The sequence below is a fragment of the Triturus cristatus genome, chromosome 12 (genome assembly GCF_964204655.1).
Source record: "Triturus cristatus chromosome 12, aTriCri1.1, whole genome shotgun sequence".
NCBI lineage: Eukaryota > Metazoa > Chordata > Amphibia > Caudata > Salamandridae > Triturus > Triturus cristatus.
Genome location: NC_140595.1, coordinates 683,994,317 through 684,011,861, shown reverse-complemented (window position 1 = coordinate 684,011,861; position 17,545 = coordinate 683,994,317). Strand labels below are relative to the sequence as shown.

Below are 17,545 nucleotides of genomic sequence, written 5' to 3'. Positions count from 1 at the left end.
GGCAATGACGCTGAACCTCCTGTGATTCTGGGCAAATCACTTAATCTCCCCGTGCCTAACAAAACAATGAATGTTTGTCCTCATGTAACGCAACGGGTGCTTGTGTAAAGCGCTCCAATACCTGATTGGATTCGGGTCAATATCGCGCTATATAACAAGCATTTACAATGCAATGGTCTCGGCATTGGTAAAATTAGAGCTATTGGCATTGCTCATGACATTATTTTTGTTTATGTTTTTGTTTTTAAAACATTTAAAGAAACGGCATTGTCATGAGCAATGCCAATAGCTCTAACTTTAACAATGCCGAGACCGTTGCATTGTAAATGCTTGTTTTGTGTTTGTTAGCTTTGGTGCAGCCCGGTGCACAACCTTGCCCCGGCATTTAACATGCATGAACTTGTGACCCCTCTCTCCCACCGCAGTATCTCTGTAAGAAATGTTCAAACACAGATTGACCTCAAATATGAAAACACGACGAGGCCACAGTTTACATAACAAAAAGTTGAGAGTTGAACGGCTTCACCACACAGAGCGCAGGAGAGATAAGGAACGAAATCATTGAAAGTCAGAGATTAGTGCCTTCCCGAAGATACGTATACATCCAAACCTAACTCCGTTTGAAATTAGGATAAAGTCACCAGGTTCTGCCTAATAGCTCTCGTCGCCAATGTTATAACTAGCTACGGATTCGAACATAGTTCAGTGCATCCTACACACCATCCAGAGATCTGCAGGTCTGCAGTTCGAAACCTAGGCGCCCCCTGTTGGGAGCAGTTATGTTATGTTATGTTAAATTTAGCTTATAAAGCGCACGTACGCCCGTAGGCTTCATGGCGCTGTAGGAGGTTTTCAGAGCATAACACAACAACAGGAGGACAACTTAGAACGTCTAAGGATAAGCTTCTCTAAAAAGCCAGGTCTTAAAGGCTAGTCTAAAGGCTAGAAAATCCTCGTGTGACCTTAAAGAAGCTGGTAAGGAGTTCCAGAGGGAGGCAGCAAGAAAATGAAAAGAGCTGCCGCCCTGACGTTGTTTCCTAACAACCGGCACCATGAGCAAGTTTTTGTGACCAGAGCGGAGGTTGCGGGAGGGGGTGTATCTGGCAAGCAGATTGATGATAAATTTGGGGCCTTTACTTTGTCCAATGAGTAAGGCGTGGATGCAAATTGCGCTAGTTATTCTAGTGCTAAAACAATTTGCACACCCAAGTCCTTATTAGATTATGATCACGACCTCTTGATATATGCAGAGTGGAGGATCGATTTATGCTGCAATGGAATACAAACCAGCCAGAAAATCCATTATAAGTGAATAAAGTCACACAGTTGCCTTATTTATCTAGCTATTTTAACATATTAACCAACCCTGATTTAAAAAAAAAAAGCCACCAATAAAATAAATCATTTTTTAAAAAGGAAGCTATATGTATATGTTTTATACAAATTGTTATTTAACAAGAATTAATAATTTTGTCTTTCATGGAACTACATGGACTCCATTTTATTACTATTGTCAATGTACGTTCCAGAGTGAAACATTTTGTGTAAAGTGTGTACAATGTTACACTCAACAGAATACAAGTCTACTCGTTTACGTTTATTTTATATGTGTATACAATGCACCCCATAAAATATCATCTAGCCGCTTAAAGTAATAACAAATATAAAGATCAAGAAATGCATGTTTACTGAAATAAACTACATTTGAGAAAGTAAAGTCTTAAGGACCTTTGTTAATGTTAGCAGAGAGGTTCATTTTTAGTCCTGGGCAATGGGTGTTTGTTGGCCTCTAACAAAGAATTGTAGGCCACTTTGCATATACACACTCCTTGTAATAATGAGTTTGGCTAGTTTATTCGGGTTTTAAAAACTTCTATTCAGTATTTCTCTTGTGAGGCACCACTTTCCAATAACACCTTTGATTTCTAGAATTAAAATGATGCTGCAGGACAGTCCGGTACATTTTTATTACATACCTTTCTCTTTAGGGAGCATTTTTAAATCAATATAAATCAATTTAAATCAATATATCTGTACTTAAATAGTGATGCAGTATGTTCGGGATTCCTCTAAAGTATGCATGTTCTCTTGAAATAACTGCTTTTACGAGAAGAGCATTTGTCATACAAACATGAATTTGCGTCAAAAGTAAAGTAAACCATTGAATGTATCATTTCTTCCACACTGTTTGAATTGTCTGTTAATTGGGGATCTTTACACAATCTGAGCAAAACTGACTTCTCAGTGACTGAATAATACAGAAATCAACAGCTGAAGTTCAAGTTGGCCAGTTATTTTTTGCAACAGGCCAATCCTTTTTATTCAAACTTGCAGATTATGAGACCAGTGACATCATGTTTGACTATTGTGCAGATTCAGGCTAATGCAGAAAAACAGCCCAATCAAGACTTTTTTCCCAGTGATCTGATTAAACAAGCATTTACAATGCAATGGTCTCGGCATTGGTAAAGTTAGAGCTATTGGCATTGCTCATGACATTATTTTTGTTTATGTTTTTGTTTTTAAAACATTTAAAGAAACGGCATTGTCATGAGCAATGCCAATAGCTCTAACTTTAACAATGCCGAGACCGTTGCATTGTAAATGCTTGTTTTATTAACAATCAATAAAATGTGGTTAAAAAAACGATTTGTGAGTGAGTTTGAACTCGTAAGTCAAGCTATTTGCTAACGTAGGTTGATTTTACAGGTGCAAATGGCCTTGTCAATCCAGACCGGAGAAGTAAAAAAAATACAAAAAAATTAAAAGCGTGTATATGGCATGTTAAAATAAGTCCTGCCCATCAGGGTTTATTTCACAATCTGGAAACACACATACACAAGAGACTACATTAGAGTCCAAATTGGATGCAAAGACATTGTCAGCGTCCCTGTTTTTAAATAATTTAATTGGCTAGAGTATTTGTACGACACTGCTGCTATGTACAGCGCTCTGCCACCCAATGGGCCTTGTCCATGCTTAAACTGTAGTAAATTAAGAGATCTAATTGCCTAGAAGTGGCCTGACACTATGACACTGCAAAGTAAGGGTTAGGTAGATGGAGTGCATGCAATATCATTGTCATGTGATATAATGCATGCGATACAGTGGGGATATACCGCGCGCACATTTACCATCAGACCAGCCTCAAAGTGCTGTGGATGTCTACTACATTACAATTTTTCTAAATAAGTGTTTATTTTGTTACACTTCTGTCAATTATTAGAAAGTAAATGATTTTTAACAACCCCCACAGTTCCCGTTTGTACTGATTTGTTTATATCTGTATGTCTACCAAAATGAGTGCCTTCCTGCTTTCTGCCTTGTGTGTCACATTCTCTCCCATAACAATGCATTCCACACAATGCACTATTTGAAGACAGTACTGGGCTAGTCAGGCCAACCACAATTTAAGTAGGGATGTGCAAAATTCCTGTAATTTGCTTTTGCAAAATTCCGTAAAAAGTCTGGCATTTAGCGCCATCTCTTAGCTCAAAATGCATCCTCACGCCCCAAAAAAAACACAAAGCGCCCCAAAAAACAGCTACTTACGTTCTGGTCATTTTAATAGTTCCTGAGCGCCTGTGCTAAAGTTTTTCCACATGGCATTATGTCATTTCGGGAATTTTATGTAAAAAGAGTGATGCAAATTTTGAAAAATTACGCCAGCGTAACAGATTTTTCACCTGGGCCTAATTTTATGGGTTACACTCCCTTGATCAGAAAAAAGCAAGTTGTGTCTAAGACTTTCTATCCATAATCTTTTTAAGGTGGTATGAGGTGCTGTAGCTACAGATTTTCCTAGAAACGCCCCCAAAAATAGCACAGTAGGTTGCATTCTGCCTCGGCCATTTATCGAGTCAAAGTTAGATGCATGTTCAGCCATCCGAGGCGCGTGCAGAGATTTTACTTGAAATTAACCTTTAGTGGGACTTTCAACAAGGCTCTCGCTTTTCTAGCTTTGGTGATAAATAAACAATTCAGGGTGTCCAGCCCATCCAGTGGGGGTGAGTCCTGTGTGGGAGGGGTCGGCGGACCGAGGGCAGTGCAGGATGGCTGTGCAAGCAAAGCGTTTAACACACCGAGGGGAAGAGACAGGCAGAGAGAGAGAGAGAGAGCTGCAGAGACAGGATCTGTACTGGGAAACAAGAGCATCTCCCCAGCTGCATCCGGAGCCGCAAACAGGACCCTCGAGCACCACGGTATTTTACACGCTACGAGTCCTAGACAATTTACCAAAAACATATGCAGCCATTGGATTGGTTGTCACGTGACCCGGAAGTGCTGACATGCCATTTCTTAAAGTAATCCGTAATGTACATGGGGAGTTAATTCACGAGTGAATGCAGTTTTCAAAGTTTTATTGGCTGCTGTTTGTTTCGCTGGCAAGCTTGAGAAGCGTCTTCTGAGCCTCCCGTCCTGATTGAATTCACCAGTGCCAGTCAGTGCCAAACAGGACAGCAAAAGCACACCACCGGAGAAAGGCAGCGTCCTTTTCGGATCGGGGGCGTGTTTTGCTGTTGTCTCCTCCCTGAGACTTCTCGCAAAAAACACGCCCCCCCATCCGAAAAAGACGGGGCTTCAACGGAGTGACTGGACCTCTTCTCCAGTGGCTGGCCAGCATTTAAGAGGCCAGCCAATGGAGAACAGGATAGAAGAGGGGCGGGTGCAAGCCCCTCTTCTCAATAACATTAAATCTCCGGACTTCCGGTCTGCCGACCGGATGGTCCCGAGACCTAAAAATGAACCAATCTCCCCTGCAGCCGGTACTCAGACATGGCACACTTTCGAATTCGATGGCAGCGCTATCTTTGGAAGGTAGCACACAATGCCTAACTTAAGTTGTATGAATGACGTAATCGGGAAATGCCCACTGTCCCTTGCTATGAAAGTCTACAGAATACAGCCCATTTTCAAGTGGCAGTGTCGTCAACGGTATATCGAGCAAATATTTTATTTTCCAAATTCATATTTGAGGAGCACGAACACATTAGGAAGACGACCTAGAATCAACGTCAATATCGCGCTGATGACGTGATGGTTTAATTTTCAAGACAGAGCAACAATTAAATGGGCCACGTCGTCTATTTGCTAGTGGTATGCTGCCTCGTCAAGGTCACTGCAGCATCTGCTTCTGTGTTATTAGTGTTTCAGTAGACACAGCACAGCAGGAAAGGGGCGATGCGTGGCGCCACGAAGTACTCAAACGTATTTCGATCTGCCCCCCTGGATCAAAAGTAGTGATCTCGTGCAGGTGGGAAAGATGGACTAGAGAAGTGCAGGAAAGCAGAAGCAAACTTCCGCCTCAGTTCTGAAGAAAAGTGAACAAGGAAACGGTTTAAACGGGGTGGTACACCGAGAAAAGATCCCCTGAGGCACAAAGAGCAGCTAAGGGAGGAAACCCGTGCATTACAAGGAATTCAGCATGGGGAAACAGACACTCAGGGCCAGAATGGAGGACCAAATCAGATTTGCCAAAAACGATAAAACCAGTCCTGCTCCCTGCTTGACCTCATGCAACCTCTCTCTTCCCATCGATTCATCCTTCCAGCCTCTCTCTCCTTCTCTCCTCTCCCTTTCTGATTGCTTTCTCTCTACCTTCCCCCTCGCTCCCACTCTCTCTATATCTCTCTCTCGGGCCCCCTGTGCATTTTGCAATTATCCTGGAGGAGCTGGGGAAAGTGACAGAGGCACTATGGGCTAGACTATTACAGATGGGTTGCACTTTTCCTGTTTGCGCCACTTTCCACCTTTAAGCAGGTGCGCCGGGTGTAAAGAGGGAAAGTGCGCTTTTTTTCAGAACTGAGGCGGAAGTTTGCTTCTGCTTTCCTGGATGCCCAACTCAATGGTCATCCTTTTATCGCCTAGAAAGGATAACAAGCATTGAAAATGCAATAGGTCTCGGCTTTTATTAAGTTAAAGCCATTTGCTTTGCTATACAATACCATTAGCAAAGCAAATGGCTTTAACTTAATCAAAGGCGAGACCTATTGCATTTTCAATGCTTGTTTCCACTACAAGTGGTTTTTATCACCTGTTCAATGTGTTATCACCAGAGCATTCTTTAGTTTGCTATAAAAAAAAGAAAAGGTTAAAATACTAATAAACCAAAATGGCCACCTCCAGTTTTCGGGTGAAGCCAACATTGAAGGGCGGATGCTGAAGCGTGCACGTGCATCAGTGGTCGCACAACGGTGGTGAGGGGCACCCTACTATAAGGAGGATTTGAGGAGGAACATAGTGCGGCCTGGGCGGACTCAAGGTGCAGATCTCACCTCTTAATTATTTAGAATGAATCCGAATTATTTGTTTTGATGTGTAGCTGGCAAACAAATGTGTTTTGAACATGACGTTTTCAGTGACATCACCCATGAAAGAATCTTAGCTGTACTGGAGTTTTTCACATAATGTCAGGCATCCGTTGGGTTTTATTCCGAATTAGTTGCTATCCGCTGCGGTTTGACGCTGGTTCAGTGGGACATAGTGCCTCTGTTACCAATTATTTGCTATATGTGGGTTTACAGAGTACATACCTTTAGTTTCTATACAATTCCTGAGTTTATTCACCCATTCTTCACCGGATTTTCCACAGATTACATGATTTCTTAACTCAAAACTGTAATAGAAAAACAACAGGAGGCAGACTTAGGTAAAAGGTGTTTATCAGCAAAATGCTTCGACCAAGTGTTAAGGTCCAGAGGCTGGGGCATGGGTGTAGGGGTAGAGCTAGGCCTTTTCATCGAGTTAGGTGTAGGGGTGAAGGTTAAGGGCAGTTGACTAAGTTAAATGTTTTATCTTTAGTAGTCAAGACATGGGTGAGATTTAGGAATGACATACAAGTGTAGGGTGGAGTGCTAAGGGTACAGTTAAAGGGTCACAGCGAAAAAATTAAACATCAATTTTAGGTGCATAACCCAAAACGTGGCCGGTAACAGATAGAAAGAAGGGACAGAACACAATCAAATATATAAAGAATGCAGAAGAAAGAGGTAAATACATAGGGAAGAACATGGAGAGCAGATGGAACCTTTTTCCCCACTAGTTAAAACAAAATGAAAAATAAATGTGTACACAAATTAAAGTACTGCCCAACAAATTAAATAAAAAAACAATACATCCAACTAAATCTCTGTAGATTTAATGTTCTCTTTACTTGACTCAAACGTATATCACAGATTAACTACTGAGGGCAGGGGTCACGTTGATGGGTAGAATTAGGATGCATGATTGGACAATTAGATTGATAGGAATTTGGGGTGTATGGTTAGCATTTTGTTAGCGGGAGGGATTTATACTTGGAGACAAACTACTTTGCATTGTTAGGTTTGAGTGTTACATTTAGTTAACAGTATAATTTAAGGTAAGGGGCAGGGTTGGTGACCGGGTTATGAATAGGGGTGGGCGGAACTTGCGTAATCGCGTTACGCAAACCTCCGCGAAACGGTAAAAAAATCTCCGCGAACACGCAGAAATTCCGCGAACACGCGGAATTGCTTGTTTGCGATGCTTTTTCCTGTTCACAATTGCTGTTTGCGTGCTCGGGGAGAAATATCTTGCGAACACGCATTTTAAGAACGTGAACAAGCAAAAAATTTCGCGAAATCGCGGAAAGCAGAATTTTGGGCAATTTCGCGGTCTCCGCGGAACGCGAAATTACCCAAATTCCGCGAGCGGAACGGAATTTACCACCCAGGCCTAGTTATGAACTAACACTGCTGATCAGTGGTGGACTCGGTCAGGGGCAGACTTTGGTCTCTAGGGGTGATTGATGGGTGTGGTGTTGTGGGCTATAGGCCCACATGCTGGCAAAGAACTGACACAGACAAAGTGGCTAAGGTCATTCAACTGGACCTGAGCACGTGCACCCGGGCCCTTTTATTGACAGGCTCACGTCACTCGTGACGCCTGTGAGGGATGCATGTGGGGGTGCAAGTTTGCCCACTCCCATAGGGGAGTGGCTACTAACTCTGTGTCTGTCGAGACACTAGAACGTGTCTCGCAGGACACAACAGATGGGTAACGCCCATGACGTCACATGATGACCACTACGATAAGAGGATGGAGAAGTGATAGTGTAAACAATAGCATAGGTGCTATGGAAGATGTCCTTCTAGATTCCACTGAACCTAAAGCTTACCACCTGGTGATTGTGGGCAGGTTTACCAGTCTGTGGTGGGAAAGATTATGGGACAGGAACACAAGAAGCTGGGACATGCACTTAGGGGACAGGCACATTACAAGTACCCCAAATACCCAAGCTCACGGTGAATACACTACAAAAGGGGTTCTTTACCTGATAAAAGAAGAAGGGCACACAAGGGTTTTGGTATTAGTGTGAGCATAATAATTCATCTGCTCCGGTGAGAGGTCCTTCTTCAGACGATCTTTACAATGACCGCATAGTCCACTTATAAATCCATGCTGGCACCAACCTGTAAAACAAAATACATGTTTTATGGGGCCAGACAATATAACCCCTCCTCGACATACCATCATGATCATTGTATAGTTGCCTTTGATCTGTTCGCATCTTCGTCTTTAGGACAGGCTATCACTCACCCCAACGGAAGGTCGCGCTCTACAAGCATTCTTGTCCACTCTAATAGCTGGTGAGATTGGGAATGGCCTTCGATCTCTATATGGGCATTACTATGCACAGTACAAGGTGAGTCAGTTATTCAACTCTCCAATGGCGCCGGAGAAGGAAATTCCCCCCTCTTCTTTTGGCATATTGGTGTTCAGAAGACATTCTGCATGTCTAGGGCACTTTCAGCCTTTCTAATCCTTTAGGCATGGCTTTTCCCATGCTATCCTCCCTGTTGAGGGGTAAGATGACCTTTAGTACCAGTGTTTGGGCGAAGCTGTGGGTACAAAGGACACATCCTTGTGCTCACACAGTTCTGGTTGCAAGCAGATAGAAGCTTTGGGTTTGATTTGCCCAGGAGCATAGCTTCAGGGAGGGGGCGGGTGCATGGGGTGGAACATCCCCTGAATATTTTCGTAGTTGGATCATGGCCTGGCAGTGCCAGTCGGGTCCTGATGCCTGCCATAAGCAGTGCAGAGGGCCCCTTCTTGACACTCACTCCACTCCTGTGTACTGCCAATGAAGATGATCTTATCCATGCACAGTGTCTTACCTTTGCACCCTGTCATGCCTAAGGTGTGGTGGTCAGGAACTGGAATGCTGAGAATCACAGTGCAAGCATGTACAAGTACTCCTAGTTCCTTAGAATACAAATGATTATTTGTTATATATCTTCATGCTATGTCATTCCTAAGCAATGTAAATAAAGAGTGTTTTGATAACTAGACACTTGGTTTACCACACTTGTTCAGGGCAGGACTGGGAATGCAAACCAGCCCTGGCAATTAAGTGGGAGGGGGGGGGGGTTCCCGCAGGTACTGGTGGGAAGCACTGCTGCTGCGCATTTGTTACAGAAGGCCGATATTGCAGCACTGCTGCAAAACCGGCCACAGTAACAACAAGCATTTGCAATGCAATAGGTCTTGCATTTACACGCGTTTAAGATATTGGCATTGTAAATGAAAATGTCTTTTATTTATTTTTTTAAAAACAAATAATAAATAAAAGGCATTGTCGTTTACAATGCCAATAGCTCAAACCCGTGTAAATGCGAGACCTATTGCATTGCAAATGTTTGTTGTGTTCTGTAATTGGTTGTGGTGTTCCATCCTGCTGCCAGTGTCCCACGCCAGGGACACCGCAGAGGTGTGCGTTATGCCCCTGTAGGAAGTGCACGGTTCTTGTGTGCAGACCACTTCTTCCTTAAACGTTAATCTGTCAGCATTCAGGCAGCGAGTGACGTACGACGTGGAGGGGAAAGGTTGGCAGCCTTAGCGGGGGCACTGAGGGGAGCCAAGCCACGGACACATGCGCAGGAAACGCAAAGGGACCCGGCACATGACTTCTGTCTGCAGTGTTTGCAAACAGAGGCGAGAGCTTCATTTCCGCTTCTGAAAACAGCTGCTTCCCGGGGAGCAAGCATGGCTTCGGGGTGCAGGCACTTCACAAACCGCGCCTCTTTTAGATCTTTACTGCTCTCTGTCTGTGCTGCAATAAGGATTCGGAGCTTATGAGGAGATGAAAATAACAAGATGGAGAACGGATAGCACGTGCCGTAACTCCCTCATGCCGCCTGCTGCATTCCAGGGTCGGCTGCCCACCCTCCCCAGACCGTAAACCGGATCCCGAGATGCTTTAATGCAAAAGTGAACCTCTCAAGCACTGTGGGTGCTTGAAAGCGAACCCTTCAAGCGATGTTGGCTGGTCCCCTTGGTGGGAGGGTGAACCGCATCAGAGTGTGCCGACAGAGACGCAAGCTGGTGGGACACAGTGAGCAGGCCGTGGTCCGCCTGCAGTCGCCCCGATGCTCCTGCCTAAGAAGGGAGCATAGTTTCAGAGAGGCCAGGGGCCTGGAGTTCGGCAACGGGTCCTGCGCTGCATCCCCTGGTGAGAAGTGCCTGAAGCATATCGGAGAACGCCAGCGGAGGTGATTAGTGTCCCGTATAGGGCAAAGCAGCACATCATTGGCCACAAGGCAACATCGCAAGTTCATGTCTATCTGTTATGTTTGCATTCATACCTGCAGGAAGAACGGATCCCTTGCTAAAAAGCAGAATCGTGGACATTGCTTGTCACAACCTGCTCCTGCAAGGAGATAAAACTAAATTGCTCTTTGGGCCGCTCCATCTGCTGTGCGCGAGGGAAGGAAGTGAACGGGTGCCATGTGCGCGCTGTGTTCAAATGCCACAAGCGGTATGCGCACATTGCCTGTCCGTGCGCTCTGAGATAGCCAGAGAAGACATGCCATGAGTGTGCACATTGGCTGTCCGGGCGCGCTGGGGAATGGTGATGCGATGCGATTGAGAAGCCCAGCCACGAACTGGGAATTGGCAGGGGAGGACTGCTGCACCACTATGCCAAAAAACTATAGACAAGGGAGAGGCAGAGGAGGCTGTGAGTGGGCTGTGGAGATTGTGGATCTGCCGGCTGCCAACAGAGCAACATCTGAGGTAAGGGCCCAACCAGGAGCATGCGGGGGATGAGATAAGGACAGGGTTTTTAAAAGCGGCTATACGGAATGCTTTTGGCGAGCTAGAACGTGCAGGGTGGGTGTACTGAAGGCGCCTTGTAGTCTCTTTGTTTTAAGGTTTGCTTGCAATTGACATGAAAGCTTTTGGAAAAAAAACGCGAGTCTGTTTGTTTCTCCTGCGAGTTAATCTAACGCCATCGTACGCGTTCACGAGCGCATTCACAATTCCAGTCCGTCCTGCTCATGCACATCTCCTGTCTCCCTTCCGAAGCAAGTCAGTAACAATAGATCTCGCTGGCGACGGCGCATTCACGCTGCGTCGCCAGGCGAGACCTAAAAACGGCCCCACTGGTCCAAAACCATCAGCACCCATCCGCCCCACTGGGAAAACGTCCAGTACCCACTACGGTCAGTCCGGCCCTGCACTTGCTTAAGTCACAGTTGTGTGTATGCGATCTTAGAATTGAAATGTAGATGTCAACCACTCTATTTTCAGTGCCACAGGGTATTGTACCTCATTATGATATAGGTCTACTCTTGTAATGTAAACGTCACCCCTTATTTTTTTAATGCCATTGCATTTTATGGTTCGGTCTGAGATGGCGTACTTCTTGCAATATGCATGGCTTCTTCTTTTATTTTCAGGGTCACTGCTCGTTAAACCTCATTCTTAGATGGCTTACTTCTTAGAATGTGAATGGCACCCCTTTATTTTCAGTGCCACTGAATGTGATGCCTCATCCAGAGAGGTCTCACTTCGTGAAATGTGCATGCCAACCCCCCCTTTAGTTACAGTGCTACGGCATGCTATGCCTCATTCTGAGACAGCTTACCTCTTGGAATGTGCTTGTCATCCCCTTCGTTATCAATGGTACCGTGGGTTATACCTAACTTTGAGATGGCTCCTTTCTTGGAATGTGCATGTTATATCACATTCTGAGACGGCTCACGTTTTGGATTGTGTATGTCTACTCCTTTGTTATCATTGCTAATGCGCCTTATACCTCATTCTGAGACAGCTCACTTCTAACAATATGCATGGCTTACTCTTTATTTTTAGTGCCACTGCTTGTTATACCTAATTCTGAGATGGCTCCCTCCTTGTAATGTGTGTATATCACCCCTTTATCTTCAGTGACACAGAACGTTATACCTCACTCAGAGATGGGTCACTTATTAGAATGTGCATTTCAACTCCCCTTATTTTCAGTGCTACTGCATGTTATACCTCATTTGGAGATGGTTCAATTCTTGGAATGTGCATGTCACCCTCTTTAAATCAACTGCTAATGCGCGTTCTACATAATTTTGAGATGGCTCACTTCTTGCAATGTGCATGTCACAGCCTCTGTTACCAGTACTAACGTGTTGTTGTTGTACCTCATTCCGAGATGATTCACTTCTTGGAATGTGTAATGTCACCCCCTTTTTAGGTCTCGCTTGCATTGCAGCGCATGCGCTGCATCGCCTTGACAAGATCTATTGTTGTTGCTTTTGTTTCTGGCTTCTCTGGAAGCGGGGTTGGTGTCCGCCCTGTCTCCATTAGGCCCTGCCCACCCTGACTGGATATTTTGCTTAGACTTTCTTGCGCTTTTCAGGGTCCGCTGGCCCCCGACCCCCACCTTAGGCGGGAACGGGTGCAGGGGGCTGCCGATGCCGAGGGGTTAAACCCATCCAACGAGCACCGAGAGGGATCTGGACCTGGGCATGGTCAGACAGCAGGCCCCCATAGCCCTGGAGCCCGTGACAGCATGCCTCCCTCCCGACGAAGACACGCTGTCTGCACTTTCATCCGCCTACTCCCTTTCCCCTCGGCGGCACAGAAAACGCAAGGCTCTGGGTGGAGGGGGCGCAGACCCCCGCTCAGCCAGGTGTTTTGGCCTTGACGCAGCAGGCGGTATACCCTGTGTACTGCCTCCTGACGGCCACAGTCATCTAGGTCTGGGTCTAGGTGGCCGCCATCTTTGTCCTGAAACTCTTTTTGGGGGGAGCTGCCCCTTCTGCATCATCCCCGGCACCGAGGGCTCTCTGCCCTGGAGGCTCTGCCTCATGCTTGAGGAGGAGAGGGGGAGGGTGGGGGATCGCGGGCAAACACATGTCAGATGCCTCATCATGCCGGCGTTTCCTTGAAATCTCCCCATTTACATAGTGCAATGAAATAGCGAGGAACAGAGAGGGTCCCCCGGCATGCGCTAATGGAGTGCGATGACATGCAGCGACGGGGACGGTGGGCAACTCTTGTCTTCATTAAAACCCCAATGCAGACCAGGAAACCGTTTTATTCACGCTCACATGCTTCAGCTATGCCGCTTAGCGCCCGCAATTTTAGGGTCCCTCTGACCACCACAGTCCCTAAAAAGCGATGACCAAAGCAATGGGATGTGCAGATGAATCAGCATCGGACCATGGGAGCATGCAGTCACCCACTCAAACATCTGCAACATTTCCCATACAAAAACCTGCATTTGTGCTCTTATTTCCCTTCTGCAGCACGCGTGCCACAAAAGGGGCAGATTTCTAGAAGTTCTTGTGTTTTGTGCTACCATTGTCAGGGTTACCACTGAACCCGTCGTTACTCCCTCACCCTGTTTTTTTATGAGCGCCTTTCCCTTGTTATGAGTTCACTTCTGCAGCAACTGGTTACTGGTGTATTTCCCTGCTGCAGCTCAGGTCTGTGGTGCCCCTTAGTGTTAGCGTTTTAAAGCCCAGGATAACAAAGAACAAGCATTTACAATGCAATAGGTCTCGCATTTGAGAGAGTTAGAGCTACTGACATTGTATATGGCAATATCTTTTATCTATGTGTTTTGGTATGGAGTGGATGTATTGTGGTTTGGAGTGGAATTATGTGGATTTAATTGGAATTGTTAACTGTGGAATTGTGTGGGGATAGATTGTGTGGTGTGGAGAAGATTTGTGTTGGAATTATGGGGCATGGTGTGCAGTAGAAATATGTGGATAGTATTTATATGGTATTGAGTGTACTGGAATTATGTGGAGTGGGACTGTGTGACATAGAGTGTAATACACTCTAATGCTATTTTGTGTAGTGGAGTTTATTTATGTGGTCTACTGTTGAATTTTGTGGCATGAAGTGGAATTTTGTGGCATGTTGTGGAATTCTGTGGTGTGGTTCTGATGTAGGACATGAGAGGATGATGAAAGATCTAAGAGGATGAGAATGTGATGGAAGATGGGACGAGAGAAAAGGAGGGGAGAGGTGAAGAAGGACAGAATCAGGAAAGAAAGGGAGACGAAGAGAAGAGTAAAAAAAACACAAGAAGATAAAAGGCATTTAAAAACGGAAAGAAGACAAATATATGTTTTACCGGTAGTAAAAGAAAGACTGCCAGTACCATAATGCAAAAAAAGAAGAAAAAAAACGAGAGTGAATGATCTGCTCATATTTAGACAATGGACATTTTGCGCTGTCTTTGAGATGATCTCAAGAGATGGGAGGTAGATTGACGATATTAGGCAATAGGACATGAGAGGATGAGGAAATGTGTGAGAATGAGAATGGGAGGGAAGATGGGATGAGAGAAGAGGAGGGGAGAGGAGAGGTGAAGGAGGAGTGCAACATGAAAGAAAAAGAGGTTAAGAGACTAGAAGTAAGGGTAAAAAACACAAGAAGAAAAAAGCATTTACAAAGGCAAAGAAGACAAAAAGAAGCAAAGATAAGAAAAAGGAAGTAGGTAAAGAGGAAAAAGAGAGAGAGAGAGAGAGCAATACACTGAAAAGTGGACACCTATAGAAAGAAAGAACTATGAAGGGCCGAATAGAAAATAGGAGAACGAGCAAGAAAGGAAAAAAAGGCAAGATGTGACAGAAAACAAAGTGTATTAGCCACTGTAAAAACGAAAACATGGCCACTCCACACCAATGCAAGGTTTTATTTCTGCAACTAAAAATGTTTTTTACATAAAATAACACACAAGGACAGTGAAGAGGACATGGGAAAAGTGAATAATTTGTCAGAGTTACAAACTGAAACCTGGTAAACCCATGAAGGTTCGAAAGTGACTAGCACTAGCCGTTCATCTGCAACGGATGTCACTTATGTGTGGTACTACCACACAACAAGAACAGGCACAAGGCTAGAAGACTAGTCTGTGGTACTAACGTTCATTGACAGAGAGACAGTATGGTAAACAGTCCGACAGCTGTAAGGTTAAAACAGAGTGATAAGCATCACGGGGTGAGCTGCAAGTGAGGAAACATTTAGGGCAATAGAGAGCATTCGTCAGACCAGGAATGCTAGAACAAATCCTCACCTTCTTTACAGCGTCGAGAAGTTACAGTAAACACAGGTTAAAAGCACAGTTGCCGAGGGCCTGCCTCATTTACCTCGCCTCTTTAAAGATAGATTATCTCCCTATAAAAAAAAAAAACAAGTGGCACTGAAAGCGATCGCGAAAGCGATCGCTAATGTAAAACAAAAAACACACCCGCTAGTGGTGAGCGCGCGCCACAGCAAGCCATATGTTTTCAATTATCGCACCCGTGTCTGGGCACGATAATTGAAACCAAATGGGCTTTGTTGCACGTAACAGACACCAATAGGCCATGGACGGAGCGATGCATCTGCCTTTGGCCTATTGCGTGCACTGTTTAAAAAAAACACGCACTCAAAGCCCAATAACGGAAGCCAAAACTAAAAACACGCACGAACGTGTACAATTCCAAGGTCCGTTACGGAACCCCGGACAAAAGGACTCTCGCTGCGCGAGCAGTGCTGCGCACTGCTTCGCTAGGCACGAGACCTAAAAAAACGCGCGCGCCGCACCGATACCGAAAGATACATCTACAGTCTTAAGGCAGTTGAATAATACATGCCGTTTCAGAGCGAAGCGGCACTTGGCAAGTGTTCGTGGGCTGGTCCAGTGGCCGCCTCTGAGACCAGCCGCGGAAGGCATGCGAGACACAGCTGGCTAATCGTCGCATGGTGGGTGTCAAAAGGTGTGCGCGGCTTCATAAGTCTCCATCAGCTGCCTTTACAGGTTTAAAGAGCAGCGGGGGCAGCCCGTGACTTCTGCGAGCGGCTCCGCTGGTCCCTGACTCTAATGATGGGAAGGGATTAGGCTCTGGCTGCCAAAGCCTGATGAGTTAGGAGAACCCGCGGAAGATCTCTAAGCGGTGCTGGCAGATGGTGCACCAAAAGGTTTCCCTTTCATTTCCCGCATTGCTTCTTAGGTCTCGCCTGAGTTGCAGTGGCATTTTATTTCACCTTTATTTGTTATATTTGGGCAGTGCTATGTACTTTTCCTACGTTGCACGACAAGGAGCTAGTTTAGTTTACTAACAATTTACCCTTTTCCATCGGGAATGGCCTGGTGGCTATGCACAGTATTGTTGAATCTTCCTATCTACACACATGAGGCACACTGCTTTTCCCATATTTACTTCCTGGGTTAAATATCACTTTTCATGTTAAATTAATCCTTCGAATGCGTGTTCCAAAAAACACTGTCACTTCTTTCATTTAATGTGATACCCGTGATTTACGCACACTGCCAGTCCAGCATGCTCTGCTCAAACTGAAGAATCTTGCAAATAGGTTACTCTCTTATATCTAGAATCCGAAAGCAATTGCCAAAATGCCATCCGTGGGATTTATGCGAAACTTCAACTTAATTAGCCGTGCGTATGTTGACACAGCATCAGGAAGTTACGAGACGCAAAACGTCAGTCACTGGATGGATAGTCTCTGATCACAAAGCCAGCTGACGTTGACAAGCCGCCATGTTATCGATCCCTCGTTTTCCTCTTCGACAGCACGCAATGTGAAGCTCTTAGGTGTGCTGTGTGTGTGTTTTTTTTCTCTTAACAGCTCGGAAAAAGTTTAAATTGCATGTGGATTAAACATGGAATACTCAAAATGCCGGAGTAGTGGAAGTGACATCATGCACCCTTTGACCCATAATGACATCACAGTGCTAGCCTTTTATCCCTACTCTTAGGTTTACAGACCCTTTCTAGTTGCTGAGATACTAGGAGAGGGCAAGGAGTGGAAAACAATGAGAATGAAGCTGGTTCTTAAAGCTCTGCTTACTTTACATTCTTTCTGCTGCCCTCATGACCCTGAGTCCAAAGGACGTAAGGGTACAATACAATAACCATGGCACCTTCTGAATGAAACCCCTTTCTCTACCTGAAGTGCATCTGAGATCCAAGCAAAATGAAGGGTCCGACTTCACAATATCAACCTATGATCAATCAGTCACAGCAATCTTGAAGACATCAACATGACCGAAAAGCTGCCCAATCTGCCAGAACCCCCAGAATTAAAACATGCCTTAATAAACTGCTGATCTGCAACTGCAAACACTGCCACTCACTCAATTTTACCGTATTTTAGAGATGCCGACCATCTTACTCTCACCAAGTCTTGGTTCAATCCAGATACCAACCAATTATTTGCACTAAGGAAAGGTTACAGGATTCTGCAAGCAGGCAGCTGAGTTCATTCAGGGAACAGGGATACTCGTCTA

The 17,545-nt window shown here is 45.0% G+C and overlaps 1 protein-coding gene across 4 annotated transcripts in view; it reads right to left on the bottom strand.

Annotated features, from left to right (window-relative positions):
• LOC146780087 (uncharacterized) overlaps positions 1–17,545 on the bottom strand; it is a 145,569-nt gene that overhangs the window by 87,838 nt on the left and 40,186 nt on the right. For all 4 annotated transcript variants that reach the window (XM_085636716.1, XM_085636719.1, XM_085636718.1 and 1 more), the window contains exons 2-3: positions 8,294–8,432; positions 6,534–6,616 (exon numbers count right to left, since the gene is read on the bottom strand). In XM_085636716.1, coding sequence (XP_085492842.1) covers positions 6,534–6,616; positions 8,294–8,432 — 222 coding nt within the window. The remainder of the gene's footprint in view (positions 1–6,533; positions 6,617–8,293; positions 8,433–17,545) is intronic.